This window comes from Hydra vulgaris, chromosome 06 (assembly GCF_038396675.1).
Source record: "Hydra vulgaris chromosome 06, alternate assembly HydraT2T_AEP".
Taxonomy (NCBI): Eukaryota; Metazoa; Cnidaria; class Hydrozoa; order Anthoathecata; family Hydridae; genus Hydra; species Hydra vulgaris.
The window spans coordinates 19,897,180-19,909,885 of record NC_088925.1 but is presented as its reverse complement, the minus strand read 5'-3'; the positions used below and the strand labels follow the sequence as shown (position 1 = coordinate 19,909,885).

The following is a 12,706-nucleotide window of genomic DNA, read 5'->3' as shown; positions in this document are numbered from 1 at the left end:
TGTATGGAATACTGTTGCCATATCTGGGGTGGATCTTCTAATGATGCCCTTTCTCTTTTAGATAAGGTGCAAAAACGCATTGTAAACATAGTTGGACCTGCTCTTGCAGCCAACCTCCAACCATTATCACATCGTCGTAATGTTGCTTCTCTTTCTCTTTTCTACAAATACTATAATGGGCACTGCTCTAAAGAGCTAGCGTCTCTTGTGCCATCTACTATAATTCATTCTCGTGTTACTCGTCATTCAATTAAGTCTCATCCTTTTTCTGTGACTGTTCTTAAGTGCTCCAAAAACGCTTATTCGTCTAGTTTTTTTCCTGGAACATCAGTTCTTTGGAATTCGCTTCCTTCATCTTGCTTTCCTGATTCTTATAATTTGCAATCTTTTAAGTCGTCCGTCAATCGTTATCTTGCTCTACAATCTTCATCTTTTATCTTTCAGTAACTTCCAACTTTAATTAGTGGCTGCTTGCAGCCTTGTTGGAAGCGAAGATGTTTAAAAAACAAAAAAAATATATATATATATATATATATATATATACATACATATATATATATATATATATATATATATATATATATATATATATATATATATATATATATATATATATATATATATATATATATATATAATAAAATATTATTGTGTGTATATATATATATATATATGTACAAACACAAATACTTTATCATATATTTATGTATATAAATATATATATATATATAAATATATATGTATGTGTGTATATATATATATATGTATATGTATATATATATATATATATATATATATATATATATATATATATATATATATATATATATATATATAGTTTTATAGTTTGTTGCATTTGGGAATAGCGGAAAGAAAAAAATGACTCTTACGCCAACACATACGTCACTTTTAATTACTTTTAACTTTCGTCCAACATTTGCGTGTTGTCAGAAAGTTAAAACCATTAATTTAATTACAAATTAATCATTTTTTAAAAAAACCACAAAAACGCCAATTTAATTGACCAGAATGTTTTTAAAAACATTCTGAATGTTTTTAAAACATTCTGAATATTTTTAAAACATTCTGAATGTTTTTAACAATATAAACAATGTTTTTATTTTTATTTTTTTTAATAAAATATTTTTATTTTTAAATTTTTTTAATAAAATGTTTTTATTTTCATTTTTTTTACTGTAAATCATGCGCGTAGTGTTGCTACATCGACTATCTTATAGCCTGACTCACTAGGGAGTGCCTCTACATCGACTGACAAATAGCCTGACTCGCAACAGAGTGCTGCTTCATCTACTATCTTTTAGCCTGACCCGCAAGGAAGTGCTGCTACATCAACTGAGGGTTTGGTTGGGGCAGGCAGTCTATCAATTAATAAAAAAAAAATTCCGGTCTTGCATTTTAATTTTTACTTTTTGTTAACAAAATATGGAAAAAACTTTCTGACAACATATAAGAGTTCTATATATATATATATATATATATATATATATATATTGGAGGTTATAAATAAGTGCGCATTACTTTTTAGATTTTTATTGATTAACACTCTTAGAATAATGTGAATAATAAAAATTTAAGAGATTATTACTTTATAATAAACTAGCATGAGTTACCCGGCGTTGCCCGGGCCAATATTTAAACTAGCTTACCTGATATCTGTACACAAAAATGGGCCTAAAAAATGGTCCCCTCTGATCCCGGGGTCAGGGGGGCCCAAAAATGGGCCCCCTGACCCCGGGGGTTGGGGTACGGGGTCAAAACCCAGCTAAGAACCTTCTCCTCCTCGAGGACTACCCCCATGCCAAATTTCATCGAGATCGGTCCGGCGGTTTGGATTTCTATAGAGAACAAACAAACAAACACACACAAACACACATTGCCCTTTATATATATAGCTGGAGTTACCCGGCGTTGCCCGGGCCAATATTTAAACTGGCTTACCTGATATCTGTACACAAAAATTGGCCCAAAAATGGGCCTAAAAAATGGGCCCAAAAAATGGTCCCCCCTGACCCCGGGGTCAGGGGGGTCCATTTTTGGGCCCCCTTGACCCCGGGGATCGGGGTACGAAGTCAAAACCCAGCTAAGAACCTTCTCCCCCTCGAGGACTACCCCCATGCCAAATTTCATCGAGATCGGTCCGGCGGTTTGGATTTCTATAGAGAACAAACAAACAAACACACACACACACATTGCCTTTTATATATATAGAAGATACCATCAGGGATCATGGAACATTAAAATCTTGGTCTAACTTACGCTGATGACTTACAACTTTTGAATAAAAATTTATTGCCTTGTTACATTGCTCTTTCAACCCTTTAGTTCAGCTGCAGTGACATTATCATACACATTATCTAAAATGATAGTTAATGAAAAACACTTACTTTTTGCAGCTTGGACCATACGCTGTCTTGGTCGCAGATACCGAAATTCAAACAAAACACCAAAAATAATAAAAGCAAAAAGCATAGCTAATGTAGCACCCAGAGAATTTAAAAATAAAGTGTTGCTTGGATTGAAAATATTTTGTGCAGAACTTTGTGCCGAACTATCTCCTGCTGGCTAAAAGAGTTAAAAATTAAACACTTAAAAAAAAAGGAAAAAAATCACAAAAAAAAAAAAAAAGGAAAAAAAGCAACAGTAGCTGGAAAGCAGTTGAAGGTGCACATAACTCTAAACTCTATCAATATCAAATTACCAAGAGACAAAATTTATGGAATTTTCTATATTGTTTTTATTATATTTTTTAGAACTATTAATATTTTCTGCATAATGCCATTATAAGGATTATCCTACAAAATATTAATTGACATTTTATGACTAACCAACCAAATAAAATGTAGAACAAAAAAAAGTAAAAATATAAAAAATTAGCTTTTAGAAAAATATAAAAAATTAGCACAACCATTAAAGAAAATTTTGAAAACTTTGAAAAATTTTATAAATAAATTTTTGGAGTTTTGCAAAATTTAAGATTAAGAATTTAATTAAAAATTCAAGATAAAAATTAACTTCCTTTCAATTTTTTCTATGAACTCATACCCAAGTTACTTTACATTTCCTTATTTTATATTATACATTACACTTTCTAAAACATTCATATCAAAATACTAACAAATATAATTATAAGTTTATTAGTCAATATTACCCCCCTGGAATTTTTATTAGGTTGAACTTTGACCTACAATTTTCTTTAAAGAAAAAAAAAAAAAGGCTCTTTTAAGCTTAACAGATGATGTCTTTTGAATGTGGTATGAATTGTTAGAAAATGTTTATCTCAATTTTTTTTCTAATTAATTTTAAAAATTGATATTTAAGCAATTAAGAATTGATATTTAAGCAATGCAAGATTAATAATTAAGATTGATAGTTAGAAAAAGCGTAAATTCCTGAAATTCCTTCTTATATTTTGTAATCTTTCATATCACTCCTGGTATTTTGCATGATTTCTAATGTTTTATAATGGAAATATGAAATAAAATCATGTGAAAATATGAAGTACCAGGTACTTCATATAATTGATACATTAAACATAATTAATTCCATAATTAATTGTGGTTAATTTTCATTAATCACATATAAAACACAAAATCACAAGAGATCTTGGTTGAGGAACCCTTCTACAACAAGTAACTTGTATGATTTCTGATGTTTTATAGTTTTAAAAAAAAACTAATATAAAAAACATAAAAGAGAAAAAAGAAAGTTAAAAAAAATAATAATGATAATAACAATAATAATAATAGTGATGAAGAGATTACTGATGAAAATAGTTCAGTTTAAGAAGGATTAAAAAATAAATTTAACAAAAGATATTAAAATTAGTGTTATAACACAACAGAAAAGAGAAAATTTTTTAGCTAAGATGCTATTTGATCTGCTTAATTTCAATGGTAAGTCTGGATGATGCGATTAAAAGATAAATTAGAGTCTATTTTGATTCCAAGGTATTTAATAGAGTTAACTGGATTTTTTTTCTGTCCACTTAGATCTAAAATTTAACTGCTTATTTATTTCTATTTTAAATATAAAAATTTCTGTTTTTTAGAGTCAAGGGACAATTTATTGGAAGGGAGCTGTTGAACAATATTAGCTAAATTGTGATTTATAATTTTGTTATGTTTTTTAAGTGATTTGTTAACTAGGAGCAAGTTAGTGTCATCCGCAAAGTGATATGCATTAGAAAATTTAAGTGAAACATTTAAATCATTGATAAAAGTAAGAAAAAGTAATGGTCCTAATTGAGCTTTGTGGAACAATGTTAAAAAATTTAGCTAGTTCTGAGTTAATACCATTAATTGAAACAAATTGTGTTCTATTACAAAGATAAGGAGGATAAATGTCTTTAAAAAATTAAAAGATAAATCTTTATTTTCAGGTGGATTGTGTGCTCAACTGTGTCATATGCTTTTTTTATGTCAATAAACAATCCACACACAAAATGTTTATTACCAATGGCTTGTCTAACTTTTTCTGTTATTTCTATTAATGAACGAGTTGTTGATTGTTTGTTAAGAAAACCATATTAGTGTTTGTAAAAACATTTCTCCAAAAAATGTCCTTGTCTTTGGAACATAGCCTTTTCAAACAGTTTAAATAGATTAGAAAGAAGAGAAATTGGTTGCTAATTGGAGCAGTGTAAAAGAGAATTTTGTGTATAGGCTAATTACTTTGGCTACCTTAAAAGCTTCTGGAAAAATACCATTTGTGAAAGAACTATTCATCATTGTACATATAGATTCAGAGATAATGTGAGATACCAGTTTTAGAATAAATGTTGGCAGACTATTGGAACCAATACTTTTATTATTTTTAAGAATACCTTGTATGAGATTCGACACCTCCTCTCATAAAAGGTATTTTAAGAAAGTTGCTAAAAACACAATTAGAAAGAACAATATTTTCAGATAGTTTGTCTTGATTAGTTGCATAAGAGTTATTAAATATTATCAACACTGGTATGATCTGAGATAATATAGCAGATAATAATAGATTTTGAGACTAAAAGACTTAGTATTAGTATAAGGTTTGATATTAATGATTTCCTTAATTCCTTTCAAGTATTCTTTACATTATTGATGTTTTTATAAAAAAAGATGCACAGTATAATTTTTTACAATATCTTAACAAGTTGCTAATTTTATTGCTGTACAACTTAAACTTAGTACAAAATAGATTTTTTACATTTTTTGATCGAGTAAACAATTTTCAGTATTCACATTTTTTAGTGCTCACATTTTTTGATTGAGTAAACAATTTTTAGTATTCACACTTTCTGATCGAGTAAACAATTTTCAGTATTCATATTTTTTAGTGCTCACATTTTTTGATTGAGTAAACAATTTTCAGTATTCATATTTTTTGATCGAGTAAACTTTTTATTAAGTAATTTTTATTAGAAATAGATTTAATAATCCAGTTATCTAGGGTATACCAGAAGTTTTCCAGGGTTTAGATTGAAGTTTGATTTGTTTTTTTGGTAAGTTTTTGTTGGGAGCATATTGGTCTAATATTGATCTAATAATAATACTTTTTCAAATGTTTTCAGGAAAAAATTTATAGATTCTTTTATGTTGTCATCTTCTTTTATGAGAAGTTTCAAGTTAATATCAGAAATTTCTTGGATAAAAGAATCAGAATCAAATTTTTTTAAGCTTCTTTTAAATATTTTGACTTTTTTTTTAATGGGTAGATTATAAGGAATACAAACAAATTGTGCCATGAGGTCAGAGGTTGAAATTGTAAGATAACCTGAGATGTCAGTAGAAAATGAACTCATGAAAATGCTATCAATAAGATTTTTTATTTTTGTCAATATATCATTTTATTTGAGTATATATTTAATGAATATTAAAAATATATACATATAATTAATATTCATTAGATATATACTCAAATAAAAAATTTTTAATTTGGTTTCTATTGGGAATTATAAAGTTATTAATCAAGGGGTATTTAATTAAAATATTTTTTTGATAAATAGTGTTGATTGGTTCGAGTAAAAAATATATTGATGTTTTGTGGAGAGTTTGCCATATTTGACAGTATTGAAAAATAAGGGTGCAAATTACCATTTTCAATATTTCAAATGTAATATTTATGTGAATTACTTGTTTTAATTAAAAAAATTAATAAATGAATTTGCTAGATTATATTAGAGAAAATCAAACACAAAAGACAGTTATAAAAACTTTATAAGATCTTGAAATTTAAAAATTTTCAATTCAGAAAACCTTTTTTGGATGTACATTATGAAAATCTTATGGTTAAAAATAATAAATTTAGTTTTATTGATATTTAGAGTAAAATTATTGTTGTTTAACAAAAATATCACTCTAAATGTCAATTTAGATTCTATATAACACAAACAATGAAGATCTTAATTAACTTTTTTACAAACTTACATGAGTGATTAGTGTCATCAGCAAAATGATTAACAATTGGATTATTTATAGAGTGAGAAATTGTTTAATATATATTAAAAATAGTAAAGGCCCAACTCAATGCAACTAAGGCCTGGTACACGTTTTTCCGAATAAAAATATATATATTTTCAATTACAATATATGTAAGTTTTTTCATCAAAAAGTATGACATATTTTTTATGTATGGAAAGACTATTTTAGCCACTATTATAATCTGGTAAAAGTTATGCAACTACATCAAATCGTCAAGCGTAGTTTTATTTAGAAAAGATGTAGTTTTCAACATAAAGTGCCTCGGGGCTCTGCTATAGATAAGTTTATGGATTTGATTTTTTCATAAAAGCAAAATTATCCATGAAAAACCATTTTTTTATGAAAATTGAAGTTATTATTTTCAATACCACACCTAAATGAGTATGTTTAACAATAATGTCACGTTAGATTCAAATAAAGAGGAAAACATGCATAAGAAGCTTAAGAACAAAGGTTGGAATGCTGTTTGGACCAGAAGCCTTGCCATCATTTAGAAAAAGAATAAGCAATATTATTTCATTTTTGTCAGTTTAATGAATATAGAGTTAAGGTTTATTGTTTTGATTGGTTATGGCTATCGAACTATTGAATGCAATTAAAAATATTGTGAAACCAGAAGATACGTTAAACATAGAACGCATGACTGATAAATCAAGAGAAATTAAATTTAAACAAACAAAGCAACACCTTATACGTAATTTCAATTTTCTTAACAATTTAAAAACAAACAAAAGTATAAAAAAATTTAATTTTTTGAATAGTATTTCAATACCACCTACTAACCTTATAAAAAATCCAATATTAAATCTTTCAGATATATCAATCTCACGTAAACAGAAAAACTTATTAAGTCTTGGTCCGCAATTTATTCCAACAAAAAATAAAATACCATTTATTGATATTATAGCATCAACTGAGGAATGCGCTTTAAATATAGAAAAAAATGTGAACGTAGAAAAAGCAGAACTTTTAAGACAGAATGTAAGCAAAATATTAACCAAATATTCAAGTGTGAAAATTGATAGTAATATTTCTAAAAATCAACGTCTAGCTATCAATGAACTAAAAAATTCAACCAACATAAAATTATATCCATTTGATAAAGGTAATGGATTTGCCATTTTAAATTCAGAATCAGCAATACAAAAAATAAAAGAACAACTTGGCAATTGCACAATATCTACAGTTGATCCAACTCAGAAGTTCCTAAATCTTACTCAACGTACACTTAGTAAATTAAAAAAAGATAAAAAATTAGATAAAAAAGCATATGGTATATTTTTTAAAAAAAAGATAAAAAATTAGATAAAAAAACATATGGTAAAATATATCCTTCAGATGCAATTCCGCCCCGTTTGTACGGTTGTATTAAAGCTTTAAATAAAAATGAATACCGTGTTGAAAATTCGTTTTCATTTGTATCAACAGCTAAAGAATGGTTTATTAATGACGAAGTTTAAGTGTCATTTGATGTTATTAGTTTATATCCATCAGTGCCACTTGATAAAGCAACTGTTACAATTATTGATACGCTAAACAAAGATAGAGATGATCTAATACAACGAACTAAATTATCTTTAGTAGACATTCATAAACTAATTGATCTCTGTATTAGTAAGTGTTATTTTTTATGGGAAGACAAAATATATATTTAAAAAAACTCTGGTCCCATAGGTCTATCCATAATGGTTGTCATGTCAGAAGCATATCTACAACATATTGAATCTAATGCTATTCAACAGGCTTTAAACGTCTATATTGCACCAAAGACTTATAAACGTTACGTTGATGATAGCCATGCTCGATTTACTAATATTGATAACGCAAATTCTTTTTTAAATTCACAAGATCAATCAATCCAATATACATGCAAATACAAAAATGCTTAACACCAATTAAATTTTTTAGATATTTGTATTTCAACCAATCACTCCCTTCACAAATATGAGTTTTCTATACACCGTGTAGATGTAATTACAAACGTACTTATAAAACCGAAATCATCTATTTCACCTAATATCGCAGTTGGTATTTTTAAAGGCTTTTTAGCTCGAGCATACAAAATTTGTTTAGAACATAACATTCAAGATGAAATTAATTTTCTTATTAAGGTTTTTACTGAAGATGGACATTCTTATAAACAGTATTCAGATAATGCTAAAAGTTATAAATACTCCACAAATTTATCTTGTTCTCAAAAAATTGATACCAAAATTTTACCATGGGTTCCAAAATTAAGCCTTGTTCTTAGAAGAGAGTTTTGTAAAGTCGGTGTTAAAACAGTCTTCCTTTTTGGTAATCCCTTGATCAATATACTCTGCCGAAACAAGTCTAAACTGCCTATAAATAGTCACCCAGGAGTGTACCAACTTAATTGCACATGTGGTGCGTGTTATATTGGTGAAACAAGAAAAAAGATTTCCACACGAATTCAAGTACATTGTAGAACATTCGCAACATTGTAATGGTAAAATAAACTGGGAGCACCCTAAAACGCTTTCTGTTACTTCAAACAACTACACAAGAAAAATTCATGAGGCTATTGAAATACAATATGTACAATGTTCAAAATCTAAAGAAAACGTTTTAAAACATGACAATGGCAATTTGGTGATGACTCACCATTGGAAACCATTTTTTGTAAAATTAAAAAATGTTGAATATCTGACATCATTTAGTTACGTTCATTATAATTTTTAAACGGTTTTTTAACAGTTTTATTAGTTTGAAAATGGCTCTCACTATATGAGCCGAAATATTACTTAAAAAAAGAAATAAATAATATGATGCCGTATATGATGTTTTAATGCTTATAATATTATTACACATACTATTGAAGATGTCACTTAAATTTTATATATATATATATATATATATATATATATATATATATATATATATATATTATATATGTATGTATGTATGTATGTATGTATGTATGTATGTATGTATGTATGTATGTATGTATGTATGTATGTATGTATGTATGTATGTATTTATGTATGTATGTATGTATGTATGTATGTATTTATGTATGTATGTATTTATGTATTTATGACATACATACATACATACTATGTATGTATGTATGTATGTATGTATGTATGTATGTATGTATGTATGTATGTATGTATGTATGTATGTATGTATGTATGTATGTATGTATGTATGTATGTATGTATGTATGTATGTATGTATGTATGTATGTATGTATGTATGCATGTATGTATGTATATGTTACAGTGATGGATCCAGGAATTTTTGGTGGTGGTGAGGGAAAGGAAGTTGAAATATTTTTGTATTTGTGTCTCCTAAAAGTAAAAAAAATAAAAAGGTCCTCCATATTTAATGCATGTATATATGTATGTATGTATGCATAAATATCTGCAACTTACTGACAAGGTATTAGAGTTCTGGGTTATTTGATTTGTGATTACAGCAGTATTTGAAGTTGTGTAAGCAACAAATGCATCATATACAGCTTTTTGGCTCAAATCATTTCCCAAAAGAACACAATATGTATTAGTTGATTGAAAAATAGTTTGAACACGAAATTCTGTATCAGTTTTCATATAAAAGCCAGCAACATACATATCCAACAACATTCCTTGCACTTCATTGTTGACCATGGCTGCCCTCATTGATTGAAAGCTGGAGTAATCTAGTTGAATAATACGAGATAAACAAATCAGCTGATACATAGCCTGACATAAAAAAGTCTTAAACATACACTAAATTCCAAAATAAAACTTACTTTTCATTATGCCGTTTCTGTTAACACCCAGTCTGTATTCATCAGTGTTGTTTAATGCACCTAACTATATGAACATAAAAAAAAAACACTATCAAAGAATAAGATACATGTAGATTTGTATTTGATGAAAATATGTAAAATGTACTAATGATTTTACATAAATAAAACTTGGTTTCTATTAAATAAAATTTAATAGTCCTGTTATAGTTAAAAATCGTCTATTCAGACAATTTTTAACTATAACAGGGCTCAAATTAAGCGTATTGCGATTGCAAATTGCGATTGTTTTTCACACCATCACAATTAATTTTTTCTTTTAATAATATTTTTGCAATTTTTTTTTCTTTTTTTTTCTTTCTCTAATTTAGGATTTTTTTGACCATTCTTAAAAGTATAGAATGTTTTTGTCCAAGTTTTTTATTAGGGGTCATAAAGTATGTCATGTTAAGTTTATATTTTAAATAGAAGTATGATCATTAGCTTGTTTGCCCGAAGATTTTCATTCAACATATAGGGTTTTTGAATTTAAATTACTTTAAATCTCTGCGTGGAAGCCAACAATAACCTTTGATTTTAAGTTTAAACTTAGTTTGATTTACTTAATGGATAAAGTACATCACAGTAAATTTACCAATAAACTAAATAAAAAGTTAAGTTACTACAGATAAGTTACTTAACTATTAAATTTACCTAATAAACTCAAAGACTTGCAAAAGTTAGCCATACAAATGTTTGTATTTATATATTATGTGTTGTTAACACACAAAAAGTTTCTAATTAAAAATTATTTTAACAAGAAATCTCAAATATAATATGAAAACCGCAATACCATTTTTAAAATATTTTTATTTTATTTAAAATGATATCAAGATTAAACATTTTCTATAAATATGCGAGTTGTTTTCAGGATTTTTTTAAAAAGAAAACAAAGTTCTTTTGAACAAAAGAATTTCAGTCTTCCAAAAATTAAAATAATTTTGAAAATGAAATTTGAAATTAAAAAATAAATAAATAATAAGGCTAAAAATAAAGTTTTATTCAAATTGTCAACATTTTGAATTGAATCTTTTGTAAAGGCACCATTGATTTTTGTTTCTTGAAAAAAGTTTTTAAAATAGAAACATTCTATTGCAAACATTAAACCAGTGATTATTGCAAACATTAAACCAAAAAGTTAAATTTTCAAAAATTTAAAAGAAAAAAAAAAAGTTATTCAACTAATTTAAGATAAGCATTCCATCTTTGATTTATGGGTCTGATCTTATTACCTCTTTCAAGGTAGATTTATTTGCAAACAACTTTTTCTTTAACCAGTCTATTAAATCTAATAACCACACTCTTCTTGTTATCACAAAAAAAGAGGTTGATCCACTTTTAGAAAAAATCCAAAATTACTTCCAAATTACTCTTGCTTCTGCTACTAAAGTTAATTTCTACTTAAATTCTTTTATAAATTGTCCAAATTGTATGTCAGATCAGATTATCCTGCTACTTGTAACATGTAACCCAGTACAACCTGTTTCATGTCCTGCTGTGTTGTAGGATGCACGTTTTTAGGCAAAGGTTAGGAGATGCTAACTCAGACTTAACACCCCCCCCAACCTTAGGGTTCTTGGTTGAGTAAAAACTAGAGATGGTGTCTTGATAAAAATACTCTTCTTGGGCAGACATTAAATGAATTCAGCTACTGTCTTCTAGAAGGCCTCCTAGGCAAACACTTAAGAGGTAAAAAGATTTTATCTGTTGACTAGCTTTGTACCTCTTCTTTATCTATAAGGCTGGCATAGATGTATTTATAATACATTGTTTCCAGTTTAGGATGTTGAATGCTGGATCTTCTTGACTCATTGCATGAGTTATGCTTATGTATATGATGTTTTTGCATTGATTTTGCTCGTGTTTTTATGACTAGACAATTTATTTTATTATCTATAATGAGGGTACAGCTCTAAACTCAGTTTTATGGTTTTGAGGCCAGTCAAGGTAGGGTAGTCAGGTTTCCAGACCTTTTTGGTAGCTCTTAAAGAGGCTGATTCCATCAATAGCTACAAAGTACCAGAGTAATAGTAGTGCCATGTTGTGCATGGATGGTGTTGCTGTTTGTACTTTTGGTGAATATTGTTGAGGACATATTTGGAGCCCTTTGTTATTGGCTTAGGGTTTATTAATAGTAATGAGGCAATTGCTTGGACTATTAAATAATGTACTGAATACAATCTGTGCTTTGAGTCAAGTTCTTTAATGAATCCAAAAATGTATAATGTACCATCTATAAAACACAAAAAACCATCGTTTTTTGTGTTTTATAGTTTTTGGTCATCGTCAAATTCTTCAAATATATCATTCACTAAGATTCATGGCCTTCGAATTTTTATTTTGTTGAGTCTTATCTCTTGCAAAGTTTAACAGACTTACTTGCTCTTTGTGAGATTAACTTGAGTTTAGCTGTCTTGCCTTGTGTTCTTAGTGTTGA

The 12,706-nt window shown here is 27.6% G+C and overlaps 1 protein-coding gene across 2 annotated transcripts in view; it reads right to left on the bottom strand.

Moving 5' to 3' along the window:
* The window catches only part of LOC100206068 (uncharacterized), a 96,582-nt gene that overhangs the window by 25,206 nt on the left and 58,670 nt on the right, over positions 1-12,706 (bottom strand). For both annotated transcript variants that reach the window (XM_065799481.1, XM_065799482.1), the window contains 3 exons: positions 10,234-10,297; positions 9,875-10,140; positions 2,406-2,583 (listed from right to left, as the gene is read on the bottom strand). In XM_065799481.1, the coding sequence (XP_065655553.1) occupies positions 2,406-2,583; positions 9,875-10,140; positions 10,234-10,297 (508 nt within the window). The remainder of the gene's footprint in view (positions 1-2,405; positions 2,584-9,874; positions 10,141-10,233; positions 10,298-12,706) is intronic.